This window comes from Giraffa tippelskirchi, chromosome 2, assembly GCF_054371585.1.
Source record: "Giraffa tippelskirchi isolate mGirTip1 chromosome 2, T2T-mGirTip1v1.2.pri, whole genome shotgun sequence".
In the NCBI taxonomy this organism is placed as follows: Eukaryota; Metazoa; Chordata; class Mammalia; order Artiodactyla; family Giraffidae; genus Giraffa; species Giraffa tippelskirchi.
The window spans coordinates 126,550,591-126,568,017 of record NC_137276.1 but is presented as its reverse complement, the minus strand read 5'-3'; the positions used below and the strand labels follow the sequence as shown (position 1 = coordinate 126,568,017).

Sequence of the window (17,427 nt, the reverse complement as noted above, 5' to 3'; positions counted from 1 at the left end):
CATTCTGACAAAACCATAAAGCAAGGGAGAGTATCCCAGGCTGAGGGGACAGCAAGGGCCAGACTGGAGTCTGGCACACGTTTCGTGGGTGTGCAAGCAGCAAGGAGGCCAGAGCAGTATCCTCGGAGGGTTGAAAGAATACAGCGATGTAGTGTTGCTTCACTCTGAAAAGGACTGCTCTGGAAGTCTATGGCTCGAAGGGCAGGTCCAGGGAGAGAACAAGACGGCATGGAGGTGGTCAGAAGGTCCCAGCAATGGTAGAAGTGAGAGTCAGTGGTTTGGAGCTGGATGGTGGAGCCATGGTAGAGGGAGACCTGGCAGAAGCTGTGAGAGGGGGAGGGTATAGAGGGAGGAGGGAGACTGTTGCATGCTCATAAAATCATCTACAAGCGGGGCTGTTCAGAAGTTCTGCAGACACAAGAAAGACAGGGTACTCTGGCCTGCATCTAGTTGGGTTTTTTGGTTTGTTTTGCAGATTTCTGTGGAATGTCTACAGGTGTCAGGGGAAGCCGAATTTGGCAATGTTGAAAGTCAGCTCCTTTGGGGAGGAAACTTGATTTTGTGTTTCTTATATCAGATAGGAAAATGCCGACCTCTCCAGACCTCAACCATAGGTCTAGAACAGAGAGTGGCTCACCTCAGACTAACCAGAGTTTTTAAAATAACACCTCATGAAATCTTCTCTGCAGCCTGACTCCAGAGTTTCCTGGACTCTGGGTACCACCGTGGGGTGGCCCTGTGCCCCATCCTGAGGGCCACCACTCTCCAATCCTCTCCACATAGGCCAGCTTGGTCTGTCTGATTCTCCAGTCTGCAGGCTGGTTGCTAACTCAGTGCTCTCAAACAACTGCTTGGATCACATCATGTTTTTTCTCAAAAACCTTCAATTTAGCAAGCTGAAGTAAATGCCTCTTCTGAATGGCCCCAGCCTATATCTGTGCCCCACTGGTCTCCTATTCAGACCAGGATCCAGCCAAAATGTCATTGCTTGTTTTTCTCCAGATGCGTGTGCACACACACACAGAGACACACACACACACGGGCTTCCCGGGTGGCTCAGTGATAAAGAATCTGCCTGCCAGTGCAGGAGACTAGGGCTCTATCTCTGGGTTGAGAAGATCCCCTGGAGTCGGAAATGGCAACCCACTCCAGTATTCTTGCCTGGACAATCCCATGGACAGAGGATCTTGGCGAGTTACAGTCCATAAGGTTGCAAAAGAGTTGGACACGACTGAGCGACTAAACAACACACATTCATTCACTCACTCACTCACACACACACACACACACACACACACACCAACTTTTCTTACCACCATGCTTTTGCTCCTGTTCTTCCCCCAATATTGATACTTTCCCCATGCTTTTCTGCCTGTAGAAGACCTACTTACCATTCCAGACCCACCTCTAATACCACACTTTCTCCGTCAAGTCTTTTGAAGGTGACCACCCTCTTTAAGAGCCTTTCACAACTCACAGCGCTTGGCAGATCCTTTGTGTTGGGGTTATCTGTGTGCTCGTCTCAGCCTCTTCTCTTTCCTCATACAAGTCTGGTGGCTTAAGGACAAAAGCTCCCTCTTCCTCATGTTTGTCTCCTCTGAGGTCGGTAGCACAAGACCTTGAAAACAGTTAATAAATACTGACTTGGTTGCTTTTCAGCTGAGACAAACAACAATTCTCAGAGAACTAAGAGTGGGAGGAAAGAGGCTTGTGAGCAAACACTCACCAGTGCTGGAATGTGCTGCAGGGGAACGCGGAGGGGTGGCCAATGTGGTGGATGCAGGCGTGGGGGACAACCAGTCCCGGGTGCCTGCAGTGAAGGAGGCACAGGGCTGGAGTCAGGACCACGAGGGCACCCTCCGACATGTGGCCCTGCTGTCTGGACTAGCCACCCAGGGGTCCCTCTACAGGAGAGACTCCAGGCACTCTCACTGGAGAAGGTTGGCTCTCCCACTCTAAGCTCCTGCACTGGGCTGGGAGCCTCTCAGGAGGGTTGCTTAGTTGTTCAGTCCTGTCCGACTCTTTGCGACGCCATGGACTGTAGTCTACCAGGCTCCTCTGTCCATGGAATTCTCCAGGCAAGAATACTGGAGTGGGTTGCAATTCCCTTCTCCAGGGGAACTTCCTGACCCAGGGATGGAACTTGGGTCTCCTGCTTTGCAGCCAGATTCTTTACCGACTGAGCCACCAGGGAACCATTCCACCTCTGGCTAAAAAGGCCTCAGTCTTCTAGACCTGTACAGATTCCCCCCTCCTTGTTTATTCTGGTTTTCTGTTTTTCACCTTGAAATTATCCCAAATCTGGGCCTTGTACCTAACCATCAAAATAACCTGGTACAAAAGAAGACCAATTCCCCCAAACAGCTATTTCTAGTTTTAGAGTGGGAAAGACCCTCTACTATTATTACTGAATTCAGTATCTCCCCCACCCCCAACTAAGCTGCAATGCAAAATCAGCTGCACACATTTCCTGGGCCCCACCTCTGGAAATCCTGATTCAATAGGTTGTGGTGGAGGCCCAGAATCAGAATTTTAACACACCTCTGGGGCAGTTCTCACACAGCCCTGGGAATGCTGACGTGACCTCTTCTTGTCACTAACAGCACTTCCTCAACATCTCATAGGGTACCTTACTTTACTGGATCTTCCAAGAACCTGGAGACCTGGTGTTCTCACAGGCTCAGCCCCAGTTCTCAGAGGTTCTCAGAGGAAGGCAAGCCACTCTGGGACAGGCGAGTGACTTATCTAAGGTCTCACTGTCAATGAACAGATCGAACCTGCACTCGGATTTCTTGAGCCCCAATTCTGCCATTTTTCACTGAAAAACAAGGGTCTGGAGCCCAAGCAGGAGGTGGATAAGGCTGGGTAGGAAAGACATTCCAAATCAAAGTCCACATAGTTCTGGCTCCTTGTTGCTTGAGGTCACCTGAAAGAAATGAATAGTGTATAAAAAATGCATTAACTTACCACATTGTTCGGCGGCTGAGAGGAGCTACCGTGCGTCCGAGGTAAGGGGCGGCGGCTGCGCTTCGTTGGAGCAGCCGTGAAGAGACACCCTGCTTACAAGGTAAGAGAAACCCAGGTGAGACAGTGGGCACTGAGAGAGGGGATCGGGGCAGACAGGCTGAAACTACAGTCACGGACAACTAGCCAATCTGATCACATGGATCACAGCCTTGTCTAACTCAGTGAAACTAAGCCATGCTGTGTGGGGCCACCCAAGACAGACAGGTCACGGTGGAGAGGTCTGACAGAATGTGGTCCACTGGAGAAGGGAATGGCAAACCACTTCAGTATTCTTGCCTTGAGAACCCCATGAACAGTATGAAAAGGTAAAAAGATAGGACACTGAAAGATGAACTGCCCAGGTCAGCTCAGTTCAGTTCAGTCGCTCAGTTGTGTCTGACTCTTTGCGACCCCATGAATTGCAGCATGCCAGGCCTCCCTGTCCATCACCAACTCCCAGAGTTTACCCAAACCTACGTCCATCGAGTCGGTGATGCCATCCAACCATCTCATCCTCTGTTGTCCCCTTCTCCTCCTGCCCCCAATCCTTCCCAGCATTAGGGTCTTTTCCAGTAAGTCAACTCTTCACATGAGGTGGCCAAAGTATTGGAGTTTCAGCTTCAACATCAGTCTTTCCAATGAACACCCAGGACTGATCTCCTTTAGGATGGACTCCCCATGTCAGTAGGTGCCCAATATGCTACTGGAGATCAGTGGAGAAATAACTCCAGAAAGAATGAAGGGATGGAGCCAAAGCAAAAACAACACCCAGTTGTGAATGGGACTGGTGATGGAAGCAAGATTTGATGCTGTACAGAGCAATATTGCATAGGAACCTGGAATGTTAGGTCCATGAATTAGGGCAAATTGGAAGTGGTCAAACAGGAGATGACAAAAGTGAACATCGACATTCTAGCAATCAGTGAACTAAGATGGGCTGGAATGGGTGAATTTAACTCAGATGACCATTATATCTACTACCGTGGGCAGGAATCCCTTAGAAGAAATGGAGTAGCCCTCATAGTCAACAAAAGAGTCCGAAATGCAGTTCTTGAATGCAATCTCAAAAACGATGACAGAATGATCTCTGTTCATTTCCAAGGCAAAGCATTCAATATCACAGTAATCCAAGTCTATGCACTGACCAGTAAGGCTGAAGAAGCTGAAGTTGGATGGTTATATGAAGACCTACAAGACCTTCTAGAACTAACACCCATAAAAGATGTCCTTTTCATTATAGGGGACTGGAATGCAAAAGTAGGAAGTCACACCTGTCACACCAGTCACTCCTGTTACACCTGCAGTAACAGGCAAATTTGGCCTTGGAGTACAGAATGAAGCAGGGCAAAGGCTAATAGAGTTCTCCCAAGAGAACACACTGGTCATAGCAAACACCCTCTTCCAACAACACAAGAGAAGACTCTAAACATGGACATCATCAGATGGTTGACACCGAAATCAGATTGATTATATTCTTTGCAGCCAAAGATGGAGAAGCTCTATACAGTCAGCAAAAACAAGACTGGGAGCTGACTGTGGATCAGATCATGAACTCCTTATTGCCAAATTCAGACTGAAATTGAAGAAAGTGGAGAAAACTACTAGACCATTCAGGTATGACCTAAATCAAATGCCTTATGACTATACAGTAGAAGTGAGAAATAGATTTAAAGGACTAGATCTGCTAGACAGAATGCCTGATGAACTATGGATGGAGGTTCATGACATTGTACAGGAGACAGGAATCAAGACCATCCCCAAGAAAAAGAAATGCAAAAAAGCAAAATGGCTGTCTGAGGAGGCCTTACAAATAGCTGTGAAAAGACGGGAAGTGAAAAGCAAAGGAGAAAAGGAAAGATATACCCATTTGAATGCAGAGTTCCAAAGAATAGCAAGGAGAGATAAGAAAGCTTTCCTCAGTGATCAATGCAAAGAAATAGAGGAAAACAACAGAATGGGAAAGACTAGAGAGCTCTTCAAGAAAATTAGAGATACCAAGGGAACATTTCATGCAAAGATGGGCTCAATAAAGGACAGAAATGGTAGGGACCTAACAGAAGCAGAAGGTATTAAGAAGAGGTGTCAAGAATACACAGAAGAATTGTACAAAAAAGTTCTTAATGACTCAGATAATCACGATGGTGTGATCACTGACCTAGAGCCAGACATCCTGGAATGTGAAGTCAAGTGGGCCTTAGGAAGCATCACCACGAACAAAGCTAGTGGAGGTGATGGAATTCCAGTTGAGCTATTTCAAATCCTGAAAGATGACGCTGTGAAAGTGCTGCACTCAATATGCCAGCAAATCTGGAAAACTCAGCAGTGGCCACAGGACTGGAAGAGGTCAGTTTTCATTCCAATCCCAAAGAAAGGCAATGCCAAAGAATGCTCAAACTACTGCACTATTGCACTCATCTCACATGCTAGTATAGTAATGCTTAAAATTCTCCAAGCCAGGCTTTAGCAATACGTGAACCATGAACTTCCAGATGTTCAAGCTGGTTTTAGAAAAGTCAGAGGAACCAGAGATCAAATTGCCAACATCTGATGGATCATCAAAAAAGCCAGAGAGTTCCAGAAAAACATCTATTTCTGCTTTATTGACTACGCCAAAGCCTTTGACTGTGTGAATCACAATAAACTGTGGAAAGTTCTGAAAGAGATGGGAATACCATACCACCTGACCTGCCTCTTGAGAAACCTGTATGCAGGTCATGAAGCAGCAGTTAGAACTGGACATGAAACAACAGACCGGTTCCAAATAGGAAAAGGAGTACGTCAAGGCTGTATATTGTCACCCTGCTTATTGAACTTATATGCAGAGTACATCATGAGAATCACTGGGCTGGAGGAAGCACAAGCTGGGATCAAGATTTCCGAGAGAAATATCAATAACCTCAGATATGCAGATGACACCACCCTTATGGCAGAAAGTGAAGAAGAACTAAAGAGCCTCTTGATGAAAGTGAAAGAGGAGAGTAAAAAAGTTGGCTAAAGCTCAACATTCAGAAAACTAAGATCATGGCATCTGGTCCCATCACTTCATGGCAGATAGATGGGGAAATAGTGCAAACAGTGGCTGACTTTATTTTGGGGGGCTCCAAAATGGCTGCAGATGGTGGCTGCAGCCATGAAATTAAAAGACGCTTACTCCTTGGAAGGAAAGTTATGACCAACCTAGAGAGCATATTAAAAAGCAGAGACATTACTTTGCCAGCAAAGGTCCATCTAGTCAAGGCTATGGTTTTTCCAATGGTCATGTAAGGATGTGAGAGTTGGCCTATAAAGAAAGCTGAGTGCCAAAGAATTGATGCTTTTGAGCTGCGGTGTTGGAGAAGACTCTTGAGAGTCCCTTGGACTGCAAGAAGATCCAACCAGTCCATTCTAAAGGAGATCAGTCCTGGGTGTTTATTGGAAGGACTGATGCTGAAGCTGAAACTCCAATACTTTGGCCACCTCATGCGAAGAGCTGACTCATTTGAAAAGACCCTGATGCTGAGAAAGATTGAGGGCAGGAGGAGAAGGGGATGACAGAAGATGAGATGACTGGATGGCATCACTGACTCGATGGACATGGGCTTGGGTGGACTCAGGGAGTAGGTGATGGATAGGGAGGCCTGGTGTGCTGTGGTTCATGGGGTCACAAAGAGTCGGACACAACTGAACGACTGACCTGAACTGAACCACATTGTTCACAATCTTTATCATGACAATTTAACCTTCTAAACACATTTTTCATCTCAAAACTGTTCCAATACACAAACTCAGAAAGAATAGAATAATGAATTCCCATTTACCCCAAATCCAGATTCAACAATCATGATTCTGCCCTAGTTGCTGTTTCAAGCCCCTGTTATTATTTCTCTTTCTTCATTCTCTGCTGAAGTTCTTAAATATTTTAAAAACATATCCCAGACCTCATGTCATTTCTTCCCTTTGTATGCCTGGCTGCATCTCATCAGAACATCCAAGCTATGTGTTGGGAGTGTGACTTTGCAGACAGAGCCGGCTGGGCCCTCTGTACCAGGAGCACGGGCTTCAGCAAACACCGCAGATACGCCTGGGTGCTGGCAGGGCGGGCTGAGTCTGGCACCACATGTGGATTCTCAATCATTCCAGCGAGCAAACACATTCTGGGCTCGCTCCAAACCCTCTGACACATTCGAGTGTTGACTTAATCCAGTCTCAGTTTGCCAGTGGCTGCTGAGTGCCACCTTGCCCGCTTCAAGACTGGCAGAACAGGAAACTGGGAAGTAGCCTCAAGACAGCCGTTACTCAACTCCTGTTCACAGGTAGAATTGTAACTAATCCCCTTCCACAGCAAGAGAGAGGACATCTAATCCTGCTGCCATAAATCTCCGACAATCACACCGAGAGAACTCAGTTGGAGTCTCTAGCATATATCAGGCAGGGAAGTACAGTCATTATTTTTAGCAACTACTTGTTAAATATTTGCCAGATCGGTACTAGGGTGCCTACCAGCCACACCAAGATGACAGGTAATCTAAGGCCACCTCTGCAGCAGGCCGGCGGATGTGACAGAGGGCCCTTTTATAGTTCACTTGGTTAGGGCTCTCCGGCTACAAGCCACCAGCTGTTGCCATCAGTACAACACCTATGAAATCAAAAGTGAGAGCCATGAAACGTGGACTGAAACGCATCCATCTTAGCTTCAGTCCGGAGGCTCTGCCTCAACCAAAGTCACATGTGACTTCCCTTCCTGTGCCCAGTCGGCACCCCTCCCTCCCTGCTCACCCTCAGGAAACATCCTTAGGAAGCTGCCGAGTGTCAGGCCACTCAGATGCCTCACCGTGTATTCTGCTGACGCACCATCCAACACAGGCAGCACACAGGAACCACAACTTTGGGTTGAGTTACCCACACTTCTATTTCTGGGAGACCGCAGCATATATGTGTCCTAAAACGCTTTTGGGAAACCAGGAATAGCCAAGCTCGACACATATTTTTACAAACACCTACTAGTTTCCACTTTTAATTCTAGTCACCGATACTTGAGTGCTTTGTAGCTAGAGGAGGACCTCAGTCCTGGACTCTGCCTCCACTGTGCTATCCGACACCCATTGACTCACTTAATTAAATTCTTCTCTCACAAGATCACATTTCCGTTTTCATGTGGGTGAACAGGGGTGGAGACAATCAGCTCTATAGTTATTTTTCAACTCAGAAGGAAACTGGTGTCGCCTGACACTGAGATGCAGACCCCAAACTGAAATTAAACTGTATATGGCATAACTTATAAATAAACGTGGGTGTCTTTATGATGCTGGAACCACCACTGCAAAATTAGATAATTCAGTTGATTTAGCTGATGGTTTTGTATAAAGGATTATTTGGGGTTGCCTCTTAAAGACAGGCAGCACCTGTTAAAGTATCTAATCTGAATCAGAGTAGAGAATAGGGTGAGACCAAATGAGGTGCCTAGGGCACAAAATTTAAGGAGGCACTCACACACAGGGGCTTGCAAGTGTAGGATCCACAGTTGCACCACCCTGGGAGTGAGTGCATCTTTAAAATTCACCCTTGGACTCTTTCTTTGCCTCACCATAGTTTCAGCCACCATGTGGGGACTGGGACCAGCAGGGAGCAGAAGTTAACTTGTTAAGTTGCAGAGTTTCCCAGTACACGTCTGGGCGATTCCAATTCAGAACATCAGGGTGAGCTTCAGGAATCATTTAAAATAAGCTCCTTTGTGTAATGGTGATATGTAGCTAGGAATATTTAGAATTAGATAGAAGGCAACAATCCTTTAAACTTAGTGACAGTCCCTTAAATTTAGCATTAGCTCCAAGTATCAATATTGGATCCAATTCCGAGTTTTCTCCATGTAGATAGTACTGGAAGATCTGATTCTCTATCAATTAGGATAGTGTTCTGCTGCAACCATTGTAAAATCCTCCTATGGCTTAAATAAGTAGAAATTTATATTTCCCATAACAAGTATGGAAGCGGGTTACTGCTGGTATTGGTTAGCAATGTACTATAACCAGGAACAAGACCTATGAGATTCTCTTGGGCTTTCCTTGGGTTTGCTTGCCTTGAAGCCCCCCAAATGGCAGCTATAGTGTCAGGGGTCTCCCACCTTCAAGATGGAGGGGAAGGATGAAGCAGACACATACTGCCAGCCTTGTCCATTCTCCAGCATCAAGAAAGTAAGAGCCTTCCCAGAAGCCACCTCTTCCCAGACCTCTACTATGTCTCATTGGCCAGAGCTGGGTCACACGGCCATGTGTTGTGAGGCTGGGAAATTAGGGACCAAGCTCATGGTAATTGGCTTAGACTAGTGTTTCTCAAACTTCAGCAAGCACTGGAGTTACCTGGAGGGCTTAAAACACCACTCATTGCCACCCCCGCCCCGTTCCCCGCGCCCCACCCGCTGAGATTCTGATTCAGTCAGCCTGGGTTAGGACCTGAGGATTTTATTATTTAAAGTTTCCAAGTGATACTGGTACTGATGATCTTAGGGAAATGCTTCAAGAACCACTGACTTGTCACCAATGGCTCCCAACCCTGGTAATGCATTATAAACACCTGGAGAGCATTTTTAAAGGTAAAGGTTCCCAGTCCCACCTCTAACTGTTCTAATTCATTGGTGGGGTCCAGGCATTCCTAATGTCAAAGCTCTACAGATGATTCTAACGGGACTTAGGGATGGAAATTACTGTTCCCTGATTATGACTCCTAATCTGGCACTGCTATTTGAGGTTCTGTTAGCAAGGAGGAAGGAGAGGAGGATAACAGGCCAGTAGCAGGTTCAGACAGGGGTTCAAAAACTTGTCCACAATTTCAAATCATTTGGAAATCTTTTCAAAATTCCAGAGTTCAGGACATACCCCAGACAATTAAATCACAATCTCTGGAGGTGGGACACAGGCACCAGTAGTTTTTGAAGCTCTCCAGGTGATTCCAAGTGCAGACAAGTTTGAGAACCTCATGTTTGAGAGAAGATCACCATGAAGATGATTACATTTGAAAACAATGTAACAGATAGGTAGGTATGAAGGGAGGTTATTCAGATTAGAAAAGAGAAACCTGAAGATTTACATAATTACAGCTTCCAAGTGTGTGAGAAAATTTCACAAAGGATGCTGTTACCCATCTTGAACTGAAGACCAGCAAGGAAGAAATAGGATTAACCTCATCAGAGCCTTTGGCTCTGATGCAAAGAAAAATTTCCTAGCTGCAAATTATTACAATGAAATGTGGTGCAGGGAGAATGGGGTTGTGAAATCTTGTCACTTAAGAGCTATAAAAATAGTATAGGTTCTCATCCGCTTGGAATGTTTTAGTGCCATTCTTTCTGAAGGTGAAGAGGTGGATGAAATGACCTGTCTAGATTTTTTCTTTGAAAATTTTCCATTTTATTCCTCTTCTCCTCCTTTCACATCTCAACTTAGAAGACAGGCCTCCACATTAACAATTCAAAGAAACATAACCTTTGCCCACCTATAGACTTGAATGGATAAAATATCTGACAGCTAGTAACAGGCTGAGATGCCACTGGCTCAGAATGTTTGAATCTCTAAAATGCTATTTTGAGTTTCTAGATGACAAACATACTGCCAAATAGAGAGGGTCATCAGAATTTGATTTGAATGAGTTCTTGTGTTTGAAATATAAATCCTCAAGGATGATACACCATCATGTCTGAGCCTTGCCACACATACACACACACGACCAGAATTTCTATTTTCATGTCACACAGAAGTAATACATGTGTTCAAATATAGCTACAATTAAAATATGTTTTCCTTTGTATATTAAAATATCACAGGCTATTGTCAGGAGGACATGCCCTAGCAGGACTGGTAATGGATTCACCTTGATCATGAAAAGCACATTAGTCTCTCAGTTGTGTCCAGCTCTTTTCTACTCCCTGGGCTGTAGCCTGCCAAGATCCTCTGTCCATGGAATTCTCCAGGCAAGAATACTGGAGTGAGTTGCCATTCCTTTCTCCAGGGGATCTTCCCGACCCAGGGATCGAACCTGGGTCTCCTGCATTGCAGGCAGATTCTTTACCATCTGAGCCACCAGGGAAGCCCTGACAATACCTAACCTTGCTACCAGTAATATGTATCAGTGCAACTGCTGGGGTCTCAATTCAGAGGGAGAAATAGAATGAAACAAGTCAACATGCAGTGGATCTTAGGTTAAAGGTCAAAGATTTAGAGGCTTGTTCCCGAACTTTGCTGCATGTTAGAATCACCACAAAGAGCTATGGATGTAGAAGCCAAGCATCAGTAGTCTTTGAGATCCCCAGGTGATTACCATGTGCGGCAAAGTTTGACAAATACTGCGTTAGCTACCTTCATTATGTGATCTAAAACTCTCATAGAAAGAATTTCTCTTAGGTCTCAGGTCAAGAGTAGAGGTGGAATTAGGAAAAATTTTCTCCTTGCTGGATATGACAGAGATTAATTGTACCAAATATTTATTCTTCCTAGTTCCTCCATAATAAAAGAGCTTCTAATAGTTCTCTGACTACATGACCACTCAAAATAAAGCACCCCTTGTAGCAGAGTGTGGCTTTACATCTAAATTTTGGCCAATTATATTAATATAATTAACTTCCACTTAATATTCCTGGACAATCCTTAAAAGAAATGTATGTATTCCTCTCCTCTTCTACCTTCTTGCCAGCTGGAATGTAAACATAGTAGATGGAGCTCCAACAGCCAGTTGGACAATGCGATGACTTTGGGGAAATGGAAGCCATGCAAAGCAAAGAAACAAGGTAAACGAAGCCTGGTTCCCAATATGGCAGAACTTGATACCCACCCTAGACCGACGGACTATCTCTGGACTTCTTAATGGATAAGAAAAATAAACTTCTCACTTGTTCATGGCACTGTTTCTGTTCATTGCAGCTACATTCAATTCTAACAGAGTCAGTGATTCCCAAATTTGGGGTTATATCAGAAACACTTGTAAGGCTAATGAAGCATATTGAAGATGGTGGTTCTATTACCCAAGTTTGAAAACAACTATTCAGGTATCACTGGGAGGTACAGACGGGAGGTATGCGTGTGCTTTCTCAGTCATGTCTGGACTCTTTGCAACCCCAAGGACTGTAGCCCACCAGTCTCCTCTGTCCATGGGATTCTCCAGGTAAGAATACTGGAGTGTGTTGCTATTTCCTTCTGCAGGGGGTCTTCCCAACTCAGGGACTGAACCTGTCTCCTGAGGCTCCTCCATTGCAGGCAGATTCTTTACCGCTGACCCACCAGGGAAGCCTTAGAGAGGAGGTATAGTGAAGGTAAAAATTTGGAAAGTAATGAGTGGTTACATTCATTTTGGAGAAGCAAACCTGCTGATTAAAATATTTAGCAGGATAGTGTGAGGATTAAATATCTCATTTCAGGGGATAAATATACCAAGACTTAAATTCTGGACTTGCCACTCACTGGCCACAAACTCAAGCCCAGTTAATTTTTCTAAGCCAGTGAGCCAGAAATGGTAGCTATTGCTGGTGGTATTGAGAGAATTAAATGAAATAATCTAAGATGGTGCTTAGTATAGTAAATGTCACATAGTAAATGTTCATTAAGTGTTGGCTGGGGAAGAAAATGAGAGTTGAATTCATGATCTGACTTTGAGTTACATTTTAATCCCTGACTATTTGGTTCCACTCTGTCCAATGTGGTAGCCACTAACCACACTTGTCACCACACTTATTAGAGGATGGCTATGGTTAAAAGGACAATAATGGTGTTGCCTTGAATGTGGAAAAATTGAAAGCTGTATACATTGCTAATAGGAATATAAATGATGTAACCACTTGGGAAAACAGTTGGGCACTTCCTCAAAATGTTAAACACAGACTTATCCCATGACCCAGCAATTCTAGGTATAAACCAAGAGAAATTAAAAAAAAAAAATCTCCACACAAACTAGTACAGAAGTATTCACAGTACCATTATTCACGATAGTCAAAAAGTGGAAAAAATCCAGATGCCCATCCACTGATGAGTGGGCAAATGAAATATTACCTGCAATGGAATATTATTTGGCATTAAAAAGTAAGAAAGTACTGATGCATGCTACAGTACAAATGGACATTGAAAACATTATTCTAAGTAAAAGAAGCAGTCACAAAACCTCACATACTATATAATTCCATTTACATGAAATGCCCAGAATAAACAAATTCATGGAGATAGAAAGTAGGTTAGTGGGTGCTGAGGGCTGGAGGTGGGGGTAATAAAAATGACTGATAATGGGTATGGGGTTTCCTTTGAGGTAACAAAATATTCTCAAATTAGGCAGTGGTGATGGTTGCACAAGTCTATGACTGTACTAAAGACCACTGGATTGTAACTTTTTAATGGTTGAATATGATGGTATGTGAATAATAATGCTATTAAGAACAAAGAACACAAGAGAAGACTCTACACATGGACATCATCAGATAGTCAATACTGAAATCAGATTGATTATATGCTGTGCAGCCAAAGATGGAGAAGCTCTATACAGTTAGCAAAAATAGGACTGGGAGCTGACTGTGGATCAGATCATGAACACCTTACTGCCAAATTCAGACTTAAGTTGAAGAAAGTGGAGAAAACCACTAGACTATTCAGGTATGACCTAAATCAAATCCCTTATGATTATACACTGAAAATGAGAAATAGATTCAAGGGATTAGATCTGATAGACAGAGTGACTGAAGAACTATGGACAGAAGTTCATGACATTGTGCAGGAGGCAGGGATCAAGACTATCCCCAAGAAAAAGAAATTCAAAAAAGCAAAATGGCTGTCTGAGGAGTCCTTACAAATAGCTGTGAAGAGAAGCGAAAAGCAAAGGAGAAAAGGAAAGATATACTGATTTGAATGCAGAGTTCCAAAGAATAGCAAGGAGAGATAAGAAAGCCTTTCTCAGCAATCAGTGCAAAGAAATAGAGGAAAACAATAGAATGGGAAAGACTAGAGATCTCTTTAAGAAAATTAGAGATACCAAGAGAATATTTCATGCAAAGATGGACACAAAAAAAGACAGAAATGGTATGGACCTACAGAAGCAGAAGATATTAAGAAGAGGTGGCAAGAACACACAGAAGAATGGTACAAAAAAGACCTTCACAACCCAGATACTCCCGATGGTCTAATCACTCACCTAGAGCCAGACATCCTGGAATGCGAAGTCAAGTGGAAAAGGTCAGTTTTCATTCCAATCCCAAAGAAAGGCAATGCCAAAGAATGCTCAAACTACCACACAATTGCACTCATCTCATGCGCTAGTAATGTTCAATAATCTCCAAGCTGGACTTCAACAGTGAACCGTGAACTTCCAGATATTCAAGCCGGTTTTAGAAAAGGCAGAAGAATCAGAGATCAAATTGCCAACATTCGTTGGATCATTGAAAAAGCAAGAGAGTTCCAGAAAAACATCTACTTCTGCTTTATTGACTATTCCAAAGCCTTTGATTGTGTGGATCACAATAAACTGTGGAAAATTCTGAAAGAGATGGGAATACCAGATCACCTGACCTGCCTCCTGAGAAATCTGCATGTCAGTCAGGAAGCAACAGTTAGAACTGGACATGGAACAAAATACTGGTTCCAAATACGAAAAGGAGTACATCAAGGCTGTATATTGTCACCCTGCTTATTTACCTTTTATGCAGAGTACATCATGAGAAACACTGGGCTGGAGGAAGCACAAGCTGGAATCAAGATTGCCGGGAGAAATATCAATAACCTCAGATATGCAGATGACACCACGCTTATGGCAGAAAATGAAGAAGAACTAAAGAGCCTCTTGATGAAAGTGAAAGAAGAGAGTGAAAAAGTTTGCTTAAAACTCAACATTCAGAAAACTAAGATCATGGCATCCAGTCCCATCGCTTAATGGCAAATAGATGGGGAAACAATGGAAACAGTGACAGACTATATGTTTTGGGGCTCCAAAATCACTGAAGATGGTGGCTGCAGCCATGAAATTAAGACACTTGCTCCTTGGAAGAAAAGCTGTGACCAACCTAGACAGCATATTAAAAAGCAGAGACATTACTTTGCCAACAAAGGTCCATGTAGTCAAAGCTATGGTTTTTCCACCAGTCATGTATGGATGTGAGAGTTGGACTATAAAGAAAGCCAAGGACCAAAGAATTGATGCTTTAGAACTGTGGTGTTGGAGAAGACTCTTGAGAGTCCCTTGGACAGCAAGGAAATCCAATCAGTCCATCCTAAAGGAAATCAGTCCTGAATATTCATTGGAAGGACTGATACTGAAGCTGAAACTCCAATATTTTGGCCACCTGATGTGAAGAACTGACTCATTGGAAAAGACCCTGATGCTGGGAAAGATTGAAGGCAGGAGGAGAAGGGGACAACAGAGCATGAGATGGTTTGATGGCATCACCGACTCAATGGACATGAGTTTGAGTAAACTCTAGGAGTTAGTTATGGACAGCGAGGCCTGGAGTGCTGCAGTTCATGGGGTCGTGAAGAGTTGGACATGACTGAGCAACTGAACCAAACTGAACTGAACTAAGAACAAGACATGGCATGCCCCCCCACCCCAAATATTTTTAAAAACTATCTTTGTAGGAAAATAGGGGAAATTTAAAATTTGTCAAGGCACACACTGTATAATGGAAAGAACATTGGCCAAGTGTCAAGATCTAGATTTTAGGTCTACAGTTACCATTTGCCAACAGTAAGGCTTAGGGCAAGTCTCTTAACTTCTATCTTCATTTATTACAGGATGAGGGTTCTATCTCTAATATTTGCTGCCAATGATATCTTTCCTGTTGACCTGATAGACCAGCTGTTGCATCAGATTCTCAAGGGGCTTCATGATCCAACACACATGTGAGCTGCTGCTACTGGCTTCAGCCCTGAGTTCTCTTTAAGGGCCAGAATCTGATGAAATACCTGCAGAGGAGTCACAGGTTGGCAGGACAATGAAACATCCCTTCCTCAGCAGAAATTGCTTAGTGTGTTCCCTGCAATTCCTTTGCAAGAGGAATCCCACAAACAGAGAGAGGATTGTGTTCTCAGTTTTGTTTTGTTATTAATTTTTATTTTATATTGAGATATGGGCTTCCCAGGTGGCACTAGTGGTAAAGAATCTGCCTGCTAATGCAGGAGATGCAAGAGTTTACAGTGTTGTGACTCCGTTTTGATGGAAGAATTTGGTTCAGGTTATGCAGACCAAGATGGGTGTGAGGGAGAGCAAGTAGGCATCAAGTTGTTTCTACTCAAATTATCCTCCTTATACTATATCAAGAACAAAACATACAAAACAAGAAATCTTACCAATTATAGACTCATCTCAAAAATAATAATGTAAGTACTGGAACTTCCCTGGCAGATCAGTGGTTAAGATTCCATATTCCCACTGCAGGGGGCTTGGGTTTGAGCCCTGGTTGGAGAACTAATATCCTACAGGCTGTGTGCCTGTGGCTAAGAAAAAAAAAAGAATAATATAAAAATAAAAGGGGAAGGGACATTTATTCAAATCATCTCATCTCACATGTAGAGATCAATTATTGGGGGTTTAAGTGACTTGCTCATGGTCCCATTAGCTGTAGCTTGGGACTAGAACCCTTAACTGTAAACTCCAATTCTGACACCCTTTTTCTTTGACCTAATATAATACATCTCTTAGTTGAATTTCACAGAGTGGGAGAAGAAAATTGAGCCTCACACACACCTTAGTTTTATTTAATTAAACAATAAGGACAATTAAGTTACAAGGGACTGTTGAAGGAATTAAAGCTCAACTTTTATCTGAATTACCTCAATCAAATTTGGGGCCAGAGCTTCCAAACTTTTTTGTTGAAACGTTAGCATGCATCTTGCCTCAAAATTTGGTCCTCTCCCCTCTCTAGGCTCACTTTGTTGGTGATCTTATGCTGCTTCACTACTTTAAATATTCTTCTCTCTTCTTCACAGCCCATCACAACTCCACCAGGAAATCCTGTTGACTTGACCTTCAAAGCATATTGAAGTATATTTTGAAGTCAACTTCTTTGACATCATTTTTGCCATATTGGTCCAAGCCACCGTCATCTTTCTCCCCTGGATTTCTGCCACGGACTCCCAACCATTCACTTGTCTCTGCTACATGTACTGGGCAAAACAATGCTTCACAATGTAAATCGGGTCATGTCACAACTCTGCTCAATGCCCCCAATGGCTTCTCACAAAAGCCGAAGTCCTTACAGTGGCCACCAAAGCCCTGCATGATCTATCCGCCTCCTCCCACCTCTTTGGCTCATTCCACTCTTGCTGCAGGGGTCTCCTTGCTATTACTTGAGAAGGCAGGTGGACTCACCTCACAGGCTTTGCTCTGTTTCTTCTGCTGGAAGTACTTTTCTGCAGGATAAATACTGAAATGCATACAACTTTGTGACCTTTGTTTAAAAATTACAAATAAAAATTAGATCCAAGTTCT

At 43.7% G+C, this 17,427-nt stretch overlaps 1 protein-coding gene across 2 annotated transcripts in view; it reads right to left on the bottom strand.

Moving 5' to 3' along the window:
* Positions 1 to 448: 448 nt before the first annotated feature.
* Positions 449 to 17,427, bottom strand: part of LOC145538492 (uncharacterized) — a 77,338-nt gene continuing 60,359 nt past the window's right edge. Inside the window, exons 1-3 of one of the 2 annotated variants that reach the window (XR_014076911.1) lie at positions 7,817 to 8,068; positions 2,968 to 3,056; positions 449 to 1,618 (exon numbers count right to left, since the gene is read on the bottom strand). Coding sequence is in view for 1 of the 2 variants with exons in the window: in XM_081570618.1 (XP_081426744.1) it covers positions 1,583 to 1,618; positions 1,727 to 1,810; positions 2,968 to 3,056 (209 nt within the window). In the remaining variant the exon portion in view is untranslated. Of the gene's footprint in view, positions 1,619 to 1,726; positions 1,811 to 2,967; positions 3,057 to 7,816; positions 8,069 to 17,427 lie in introns of those variants that run through there. The other variant, XM_081570618.1, reaches the window with a different exon arrangement.